The sequence below is a fragment of the Parasteatoda tepidariorum genome, chromosome 10, assembly GCF_982258835.1.
Source record: "Parasteatoda tepidariorum strain Cologne lab strain chromosome 10, Ptep-v5.0, whole genome shotgun sequence".
NCBI lineage: Eukaryota > Metazoa > Arthropoda > Arachnida > Araneae > Theridiidae > Parasteatoda > Parasteatoda tepidariorum.
In genome coordinates this window covers 41,867,196-41,879,317 of record NC_141764.1, presented here as the reverse complement: position 1 = coordinate 41,879,317, position 12,122 = coordinate 41,867,196, and the positions used below count along the sequence as shown (strand labels likewise).

At 28.4% G+C, this 12,122-nt stretch overlaps 1 protein-coding gene across 11 annotated transcripts in view; it reads left to right on the top strand.

Moving 5' to 3' along the window:
* The window catches only part of LOC107441504 (cell adhesion molecule Dscam1), a 434,487-nt gene that overhangs the window by 361,801 nt on the left and 60,564 nt on the right, over window positions 1-12,122 (top strand). For 5 of the 11 annotated variants that reach the window (XR_015429995.1, XM_087154077.1, XM_087154074.1 and 2 more), the window contains exon 22: window positions 10,580-10,824. Coding sequence is in view for 7 of the 11 variants with exons in the window: in XM_087154077.1 (XP_087010203.1) it covers window positions 10,580-10,824 (245 nt within the window). In the remaining 4 variants the exon portion in view is untranslated. Of the gene's footprint in view, window positions 1-10,579; window positions 10,835-11,154; window positions 11,209-12,122 lie in introns of all 11 variants that reach the window. The other 6 variants (XM_087154072.1, XM_087154071.1, XM_087154075.1 and 3 more) reach the window with 3 other exon arrangements.

The following is a 12,122-nucleotide window of genomic DNA, read 5'->3' as shown; positions in this document are numbered from 1 at the left end:
TAAAACGAAATTCTAAATTACAAAATCAATAAAACATCCACAGCTTTATATGAACGATATGAAATATGAGAAAAGTTTTATCCGTTCAATTTTTATTAAAGTCCATTTGCGTCAAAGTTAAAAGAAATAATGCTACTTTTATTTTAATTTATGCAAGTTCCTGAAAGATTAAATTAATAGTAAAATATAAGCTGTTCTCAAAAGTGTTTTGATCTGAATTCTCGTCTGAGAAGGTCTTTATTTAATCTCAAGAGGTACATTTGTCGAAAAGTTAATCTGATTATTGAAAGTAATCCATTCAATAAGATTAGACCTTGTTAACTAAATCAACTTTTTAAAGATTAAATAGTACTGATAATTATTTTACACTTGATATAGTTCGAAACAAATTAATAAATTTTATTCAAATTGATTAAATTTGTAGCTCTAGTTTAAATAAATTGCTATCGAACGTAAAAGAAAGGATAATACTGGAATTTTTAATGGAACTGAAGATTTATGGGGATAAAAGTTTCTGAAAAATGTTTATGTAGAATAAAGCTTAAATTCTTTTTTCTTGTGACATCCATTATTATATTAAAGATAAATATTAAATGAGTGAAAGCAAATAGCTGATTAACTAGTAGAAAATACACTACTTCCACTAATTTTATCTGAAGGTAAATTAAAATAATGTAATAAAAATATTTTAAACCATCTACATAAACTATCGTCTCTGCTTTCAATTTTTCAAAAGTTATAACTGAAATTTTACTGAAGTGGGAAATTTGTTTCTAAATTACAAATTTAATTCATGATTTACCTGATATTTTACAGAGCTGCACTGTTCTGCAACTAACGAAACAGCGTAACTGCTTAACGGTAGATTTCAAGAAAAGTGACTTGTCAACTTTTTATTTCGATTGCAAAAAAACTAATAAAAAATTTAAATTTGATAAAAATTATTTAAAAAAAACTTTTGAATTAAGCAGTTAACCATACAAAAAATCCAAATATTTAAAAATCTCAATTTTGTATTTTTTGTCGCTTACGTTTGATTTTTCTATTACTCGCTAGTGCACATGCAAGATCTGATAATTCATTTTAATGGGGATTTTTTTGAAAAAGGCATAATATGCGTGCACAGCTTCGCAGAAAAAAAAATTCTTTTATTTCTTAACCGATATTAAATAACTGATCTATTTTGAACTGTGACCATCAGCATTCAACTCCGTCACCTAGTTTTGAACTCAACTCAGAAAAATGCTCCAAGATCAAGCATTGGGATAAACTAGCTCCTATGGAGATTTTTTTCTCAAATCTTGCATGCATTTGAGTTACAGTGCGAAGAAACTTCACATGTGTAGCCTGATATTCAGAGAGTTTTAACCCATGATCCGTCTACCACTGGAAATATGGGAATATTTAACGTTAACATTGTGGCTAGTGCATGCCTGGAGTAACATTCGAATTAACTAGTTGTCCTCAGAATAACTTGAGTTTCCTCAGTGAGAAAGGAGTGCTGTATAAACCTAAACATCCTAGCTTGACTCAAATATTATAAAATAGAACATTTATCAAAATTCTCACTCTGAATAAATCCCATACAGAATCCATCTTGTCAACTGTTAGATATAGCTAATAATTTATTATTGTCGCCAAGTTCAGAAAAAAACAAATTCGGTCTTTTCTACGAAAGTATCGTCTTGGTGGTACGCATTAAAAAAATTGTAGTACGACTAAATTTTGTAAACATGCTATGTTTACAAATGAAAAGAAAATATTTAGGAAACTGGGATTCCATATACTTTTCTAGTAACTTTAGTACATTGAATTTTGTAAGCATATTGTGGTTATTAAGTTTAATGCAGTAACGTTACTAGAAAGATATAAAAAGCCGTACAATTTTAGAAATAAGTGCCTTAGGAATTTCGCAGTTTATAAATTATTTGTAATCCTTTTTTTTGTTGAATTTATGATTTTATTCCTCGTATTATAGTTTTTGAAGTAAAGTTCCTCGGTTAAATAATTGTCTTCTAGATAAATTAAAACCGAATTAAAAACACGTTTATTTTTTTCATATTTTTAATCAACATTAAAAAAAACGAATTTATGTTTGCAGAACATTGTCAGAAATAATTTTTTAACTGTATTCGTTAATATTTAAATCCAGAAATATTTTTCGTCATTCTCACGACCAATGCTTTTAATACTCAAGGGTCATTTTTTTTGTAATAAAGTTGACCGGACAGCGTATGGATCAGGGATCTGTCCCTGCATCAGGAAGATTCTGGGTTCGAATCCCGAGCAAAGCATGGATGTTCTTTCATTCTCTGTACTATCTGTCCTTACTGTGGAGGCAACATTGGTCAACCTAATATGGCTCCCCTGGAAGGGTGGCCAACAATTCCGCCCTGTAAAATATTGAATTGACGAAATGTTAACAAAGGTGGGCATTGGAAATTTAAAAAAAAAAAAAAATCGGAAAAAATGTTAGGTTTAATGACACATATAAGTTGATTTATTATTTTAAACCTTCGACGCAGAATTTTTATTAAACATATTTTTCAACTACTTTTCATTATTTTTCATTAATTTAAGTCAAAATAATTGAAAAATATTGTATTTATAATTTTAATAATTTATTGTTATGATTATGAGCTACAGGCATAAAACAACGGCCTCTCTTTCGGCACTAAAGGTAAAATCTTCCTAAACATTTATCAAATTATAATTTATTCACATTTATTTTATTCTAAAAGAAACATTGATTCCTTATTGAAACTTTTTAATTTACAAAATCAATTATTGATACATTTTTGATTGAATCGGAACTTTTAATCAATTATTGATACATTGAAACAATGGCCTCTCTTTCTACCCTAAAGGTAAAATTTTCCCAAAAATTTTTTAAATTATAATTTATTCGCATTTATTTTAATCTAAGAGAAACTTTTATTCCTCATTGAAACTTTTTTATTTGCAAAATCAATTATTGATGCATTTTTGAACATGGATGAAAAATATTCTCACTACTTTTTTCTATATTTCATATTTTAGTACAAATATAATTTCAATAATCTAACAGATTTTCTATCTATTAGCCATTTTTTTGTAATTAAAAAAGATTAAAAAATATTTTTGTTGGTAATTAGAACGTCAGAAAAATATATAAAAGGGACACAGGTGTCACATCCGCATTGAAGGGTTAAGAGAGTTCTTAGCATATATATTTAAAAAAATAGTTTAGTATTGAGTCATATTTCAACGAATAATTAATTAAAGTATTAAAATAATATTTAAAAAACAAAGAAAACAGTCTGATAGTACAAATAATTAAAAAAAATTTACATATAGTATAAATAATTAAATATTTGAATTTATAACATGAATCACTTTACATTATGAAATAGAATGAAGAAACATGAAAATATATTAGAATGCTTATTGAAAACTTAAAAATCTTTTAATTTTGATTTTTTCCATCTGATTTCTCTTTCAGTAACTTTATATTAATACAATTTTTCTTAATATTTTCAGATATATGAAAGAAGAAAAAAAACTAATTAGTATTTCATTAAACTTTTTTTTATCAAAGCGAGTCAAAATTCAGTATAAGTTTCTAAGAAAAGTTAGAAAAAACATTAAGTTAATGAGACTCCTTTTTAAGGAACTGAAATGATGAATAAAATTTTATACAAAAAAAAATGCATTTTATCTCTTTTAAATAAATATTCAGCTTTTTTCTTTTTCAGTTCAAAGCTATTTTTTATTTACGAATGTACTAAACACGGAATTTAAAAATGTTACATTTGTAGCGAAGACTATTAAACTACCACAACCAAATCGAAACCATCAGTTGAAATTCTAGCTTTCGCCCTGTAGTCTTGCGTATCGCAATATAACTTTGCCTTTTCTCCAATCCTTTTACGATTATTTTCTATATTTTTTCTTACTTTTAAGAAATTGCGTTATAGCTATGGTTATCTTATAAATAAAATTGTGATTTGGCTATGATTATCTTATAAATAAAATTATGATTTGGCTAAATTGTCAAATTGCTACAATATCGACGCGAAAATTCTCACTTTCGCAATTTTTTCATAATAAAGAATTTAAGCCGGAGTGGCTCAGTTGTCAAAGAGTGCACCTCCCAGTGAAATGGCCGAAGGTTCGAATCCCAATGATGAAAAAACGATATAAATTCTGCTGACACAAAATGTTAACATCTGGTTCGAGTACATATCCATTTCGTAACTTTTACAGTGAAAGCTTGTCCCCATATGGCAAAAGTTTGTTGATACAACAAATTTATTTTCGTTGTAAAAGCTTGTTTTGTTCTGTTAAAAACCAGTCTAATTACGAATTTTTTTAGTAATTTTTACAGAAAAACTTGTTTTGCGTAGTAAAAAAGCCTTTGAGAGTATGGATTTATTTTGTACATTTTATGGTTTTGCACAACCAACAAAGTAGCTATTTTTTTTCTTTTTTCAGTGCATATAGTTATTATTACTAAAGATAATTGAACTTAAAGTGTTAGTTTCGTCTATTTATGGCGGTAGATCTTTGTTTATCGTTATTTTTTGGGAATAATATACTACAGTGATACTAGCAACTATTTCAAATTTTATTATGTTTGAAATCCTTTCGAAAAATTTATCCCAGTCAACAATCCTTATGACACAGATCTTACATTTTTTGTGTCGTGAAAGTTTTCATTAGAGTGTTCCCTTAAAATATGCACATACTGTGTGTGCTGACCCTTATTTTTTTTTGAGATTCACTATTTCTAAAACTACTTAAACATGAGTTATGTCTACTAATTGATATAATACGACCGTCACATGTCTTGTTTATCTGTATTTTTATTTATATTCTGGTGTTAAAATATATTCTGGTGTGTTATTATTAACCTCCTCAATTGTATTAGAAACTATTTAGATCATACATTACATCTACTTACCACTATAAATATCTTACCGCTGTAAATAAAATATATATATTCGCTTTCTTTTTACATATTTGGATGTATAACCGTAAAATATGTATATTGCAGTGCAACCATTTTCCGCCTTTAGCTTGAATCTATGTTTCGTCTATTTAACTTATACATTATTAGCTTATACTGATTTAATACAGTCCCTGACCAAATTTTTAGACGCACTATAAGATTCTATGTAAAATCTTAATTATCATGTGATACTATACAGCTTTATTGTTTTTACGTGGCTGAAACCGGTTTGTACTTGTTTACGTTCGTGTATAAATTGGGGAAGTTTGACGATATATAATATAAATTCGACGATTGGATAAATAAGACTACATATTATATAAATATAGATTATTTATTATAACATGTGTTGTATTAGTATATTATAATAATTAGAACAAAATATTAGACGCACTGTAGTGTTTTATTAATGACATGTTTTGCTCAAGTTTATATGTAATGCTCTTATATTTAAACGTAAATGTAATGGGTTCTTATAGAGGAGATTTTTTATATACAAACTATTTGTATTTATTTTTAACGTATTGCATTACAATGCTAACCAATTAATACACGAACAAAAACAAGTTTAAATCGGTTTCATCCGCGTAAAAACAATAAAGCTGTTGGGTATCCCCTGATAATTAAGATTTTACATAGAATCTTACAGTGCGTCTAATAATTTGGCCAGAGACTGTATATAGATTGCGAACAATGCAACGCTTAAATTAAAGTATACGCTGAAAATAATCCCGGATCATATTCCGGTATTAAGTATCTGCACTTTAAGTATACCGTAATTCTGACAGTAATATCGCTCCTGGGCAGCAATAGCGGCACAACTCAAAAAATCATGTTTTGAGATAAGTGAGTTTAAAGTTTTCGCTGATAAGGAAAATGCATAAGAAATGCTTTAGTTTGCTTAAACGAAGATTACCTTCAAGTTGAATTATGAGTTGTGCTAGTATTGCTGCTGAAAGAATGCGTATTTTCATATTTACACCAGTTCTTAGTCCCACCAGTTTTTTGAGTTTTAACACTATTGCAGCCCAGGAGCGATATTTATTAAATTATGTGATTTTTTGATTTTGCAGTAATTAATACTGGGAAAATAATGGTTTATCAGATTTTTTGCTCTGTTAAATGTTCCTTGAAAATGGATTTTCAATGCTTATACTTTGAATCGTAATTTGATTCGGAAATTTTTACTGTGCATTTTAGGGTTTTATACATTAAATTAAGAATGTTTGCAAAATTTTTATGCGGTAAAAGCAGCTTTAATAAGATATTAAAAAAGGATTTGATTTCTCTTTATAAATGAATAAAATTGTATTATAAATCATTTAGTTTTTATTGTTTATATTTATTAGTGTCTATAGGACTACTAATATATATATATACACCACAAATATTATTGCATTTATGAGTAGTCCTTTAGTAGAATGCTTAATTAAATTGATTTCATTGTAATTTGTTATCATGTAATTTTTTTCGTGTTCATAAAGTTTCAATATATGTAATTATATTTAATATAACAAAGCGATTTATATTTTATCATTATAATATTAACGTTTTCTCTTGTGAAAGTCTTTATCAGATTTGAAATATTAATATTGTATGATTTTAATGAGAATGTTTAATTATAGCACCAATTTACTAGTGTAACAAGTTCATATTCAAGTAAATATCCATTTCAACTCAGCTGATTGGCAATAATTGAATGTTAATAATAATTGATTGAAACAATAATTGAATCTTCTCACACTAGAGTCTCAGTGAACAGTGATTTTAGTTTCATGGATTGAATATATATTTGGTAGAGCACAAACTAATGCATAGTTTACATATTCTCTTTGGAAAATATGAACAGTTAAAACTATGTTATATATCTACCTATACTTAATACATCTTCTTATAGCTTTACCATATATACGTTTTACGTATTACAACTGTAAAAGGTTTTGATTGTTTTTTTTAATTGTTTGCTTATTTTTGTAGCTCATTGTATGTTCCACAATAAGAATGTTTAACATATTTTAAAAATTTTCTTGGCTAAAGATGAAGTTTTTAGAGGTCAATATGGTCATGATATATATATATATATATATATATATATATATATATATATATATATATATATATATATATATATATATATATATATATATATATATATATATATATATATATATATATATATATATATATATATATAATAAATAAATAAATACAAGAAAACACTAAGAAAGTTAAGAAAAACAATAAGTATTATTTTTTTATTTTATTTTTTTTTATTTTTTATTTATTTATTATTTTTTTTAAATAATATGTTGTTTGTTATTTTTTTACTATATATATATATATATATATATATAGTAAAAAAATAATATATATATATATATATATATATATATATATATATATATATATATATATATATATATATATTATAGTATGGGGAGGTAAAAGTTTGAGTGTGCATGCACAGGGTAAGGATAAAGAGGCTTAATATTTTGGTTAAAAAAGGTTTAAACACCGTGGAAAATACATTTCTGATTCAACCACATTTTTTTTTGAAGAAACTTGGAGGAAAAAGATTAAAAAAATAAAATCGCTTGCTTTAAAAGGCGTTTTCTAACTAAAGATCAAAAGGCCGTTTTCAGTATTTACAATTTTAAAATTGCTTTATTTATATCTCTGACCGGTTGCAAAAGAAATTAATTGACATGTTTTTGGAATAGTTTTCTTCTTACTTAATTATCGGATAATTATTTTATTGCACCTTCCCTGTCCATTCCATTGTGTTTCATGTTTTAAACTTTTGAATTAATTTTTATGCTTCTGCTCTTACTATCTGTATTATAGAGCTTATCATAAATGTCTATATTTTTCAAAAAATAAAATCCCTGTGAATTTTAATTAATGAAGATTTTTAAACCATTGATTTTTTATTAATCTTTCAAAATATATTCAAAATCTATATATGTAAATTTTAATATCTTAGTTTCGGATCATTATACTTGCAAGTATATCAGTTTAGTGCCAAATTATTTATCTTGTACAATCCTAAATCAGCCTTTGTGATAATAATAGAGAATTGAAATAGTTCAATTTTTTAATTTCTTTTTTTAAATAAATATCAATAAGAATATAGATATTTTTTTAAAATTATTACATTTATATTCTCAAAAGTCATCGTTAACACTGTGCATTAACAACAAAAACAAACAACTAAAACAAAAATTATTCCTAAAGCATTAAAAGTCTATAATGATCTTATTCCATAAAACATATCAATGCACTTCCTAGCAAATTTAAAATATTTGTATATTTGGACATAATTTTTTTTTCCAAACAGAAAATATTATTCTACGTTTTATTTGCGAAAAAAATAAGTGTTTGTATTTAAATTTGTCTTCAAAATAGAATGTCAAAAATAAATTTAAAAATAAATATAGAAATTAATAAATAAAATATTTAATGCAAATATATTAAGCTTAGGTTCTTAATTCATTAATAATGCAGATAATTTATTATTCAGCAAGGAATGTGTCAGCTTAAATGTAATTTTATTAATTATGTCTAAATAGAGCAAATTAATCTTTATTAGCAATGGCACAATAACAGTTCTTAAAAGATTAACGTTTTCATCTGAAGAAAATAACGTAGCCTCGAGGTTTATTTCATTTTATTTTTTTTTAAGAAAGTCACAACGCAAAACTAGTTTATTCATATCATTACGTTACTTCAGTTGACGTGCATCAGCAATAAACTCTAAAGAAATATTTTATTAACTAGGATTTTTTTTCCGACATTGCGAACGGCTGTCTCTGTGGGTTGTGTTTTGTGCCCCAGTTCATGAGTAAATTCATGTTATTGTAGGCTAAAACTTCAGACGCTTTCAGTGTAAATCATTTGGAGTATCTCTTCTGGGAAAAGTGCGAAAGGTAGCGAGATCTTTTCAAGAAAAAGATTCAAAATTTATTTAGCTGAGTTTTTCTATTTTTACTTTCCTCAAAAGGAAGTTTAATTTTCTTTCCGCAAGCAAATGTCTCTCTCAGCAAGGCTTAGTAAATTTTTAATTTTGGTTACAGAATTATTTATTTGTTTTATTGCATGTTTTGGTATTTAATTTTAATGTTTGCTCGTCATCGTAAAACCAGTGTTTTTATGGGGGTTTTTTGAAATTCCAGGAGGTCATTAAGTGGCCAGAGTTTTCACTTTATTGCACACTGACTCTATTGAGCCTAGATTTATGCAATACCCACAATTCTATTCTACCAAAAAGGGTATTGTCACGCAGATATGAAAGAATTTAAATTGCCTAATGGACTGAAGAAAACCATTCTAGCGAGATATAATGTGGAATTGGATTTGTTCTTTTAGAGTGGAATTTCTTTCTTTTAAATGAATCTGTTAGAAAGCTTTTTGAACGAAATGTGTAAATTTTCGAAACATTTTTTTTTTCTTTGAATCAAATTTATTTTAGAGACTATCACAAATTTCGTTAATATTTTATTTTATTTATTAATATTTTAAATAGAGGTACAATCGGCGTCTGGGACAATTGCATTCTCTGGCAAAAAATATTAACTTAATCTATAAAAAGTATATAATTAATTAAATAAATGATAATATTTTAATGTGATAAAATATTGATTAAAATTAACTGAAAATTATGTTAAATTTAGATGCATAAATTTTATTTTATTTTATAACCAGTGTAGAACAACCAATTTAATTCTTAGTTTACGATTATCAGTATTCAACTCCATTGCCTTGTAATTTTGAAGCCAACTCAAAAGATAAGAAAAATCCTGGGTAAGCATTGGGGCTAACTAGCCTTATCGGAGGACTTTTTGATGGAACTAATCCAGATTTGAGTTGCATGCTTAAGAAAATCACGTAAACCCCTCATGGTCATCCCGACTGCAAGGAAATTCTATTTCATGATACGTCTACTACTGAGGATATTTTACGTCAGCGTTGAGGTCGGTGCGAATCGAGAGCAGAATTTGTATTAAGCAGTGGGATTTGAACCTGAGTCACCTCACTTGGTCATCTCCCCTGAGCCACTGTGACTCTAAAAGATAATCCTGACATCGGTGGGGAAATTTAATTTTTATATTATTTTATAAACGTCATTAAACAGATGACCCAATTTGGAGTTTACTACTATCAATGTTCAACTCCATGGCCTTGTAACTTTGAACCCGATCCAGAAGACACGAGAACTCTTAATCAAGTAGTGGGAGAAATTTATTTTCGTGGAGAACTTTTCTGATGAAATTATTTGTTACATGAAGAAGAAAACCACGTAAACCTCCCACGGTAAGTCTAGCTTCAAGAGTACTCTGATTAATAATGCGTCTACCACTGAGGATACTTTTGCATGCGTCAGCAGTGTAATCAGTGCGAGCCGGATGCGGAATTCGTATCGACCAGCCTTATTGAGAGACGAGTGTTTATATCCTCTACACCAACACGGCTTTAGGGACTTAAATTGTTAAAAAATTAGCTTGTTTACTACTTCTTCTACAATTTAGGTTCTTACTTATCATACTTTTAACTATAGTTGCAGTTAAAATACCCCTTTTTTATTCTTTACAGATTCACGGGGATCCGGAGGTAGAGCTGACGATATTTCCATGAGCTCCTACGGTAAGGCAAAGGGTAATTCCGTCTATGACTCCCAAAGAGAACCACTGTATTATCCTCTGCCTTACGCCACCACACACATTCCGAACCACCACGTTCCAGAACAGATAACAGAATCTCCAGAACAGAGTCTTCAAAGAAGTCGCGGTGGAGGTCGCATGTCAGAGCATACTTACGACATACCACAACGAGTCCAGGTAACGAAGGGTCAGTGTGAGTCTCTAGTTGTCAGCTTTTAATTACGAATCTTTTAACTTATTATTGCACACATGGTGTTATTGCATGGAACTTAATTTTAAGTCAATCATACGAATTGTCAATCAAAGAAGTCGCGGTGGAGGTTGCATGTCAGAACACACTCACGACATACCACAACGAGTCCAGGTAACGAAGGGTTAGTGTGAGTCTCTAGTTGTCAGCTTTTAATTACGAATCTTTTAACTTATTATTGCACACATGGTGTTATTGCATGGAACTTAATTTTAAGTCAATCATACGAATTGTCAATCAAAGAAGTCGCGGTGGAGGTCGCATGTCAGAACATACTTACGACATACCACAACGAGTCCAGGTAACGAAGGGTCAGTGTGAGTCTCTAGTTGTCAGCTTTTAATTACGAATCTTTTTTCTTATTATTGCACACATGGTGTAATTGCATGGAACTTAATTTTAAGTCAATCATACGAATTGTCAATCAAAGAAGTCGCGGTGGAGGTCGCATGTCAGAACACACTCACGACGTACCACAACGAGTCCAGGTAACGAAGGGTCAGTGTGAGTCTCTAGTTGTCAGCTTTTAATTACGAATCTTTTAACTTATTATTGCACACATGGAGTTATTGCATGGAACTTAATTTTAATTCAATCATGCGAATTTGTAGGTTATGTATTAAATCAGCTATTTATCAGTAGCACTTTAAAAAACACTAAAGGAAGATTTAAATTTCTAGAAACTTTCTTCGTTTTTGACAAAACCCACCTCTGGTTCTGAGGGAACAATTCGTTAAAGTGACGACTATCATTTCTAACAACTAACTTTGAAGAAACGAAGTTCGTCAACAGTAAAAAATAAAAATTCATGATTCAAGTTTTTTCTAAAAAAACAACTTGTACTGTTTAAGGTATTTAATTTTTCTAAAAACCACTTTCCAGTGGCACCACATAAAGTACACACAATGGTTAAGTTGTCCATCTTCTACAGTACACTGTGATGAGTTTTCGTGTTGAGGAAACATATGTTTGACAGTTCCTGTTTCGTCACAAAACACGCGATTTCATTCTCAAATAGCTATAGGTTTAGCTATAGTATTGCTGAATTTTCAATTACGAAAGCTTTATTTCTGAGAGTACAGGAATATTTTATTTTTTTTTATATCTGTCGTCGAAAAGCCGAGCCAATTTTTGGGTTTATGACTACTAATGTTCAATTCCGTAGCCTTGTAATTTTGAACCTATCCAGAAGACAAGGAAACTCCTGGATCAGTACCCTCAGAGG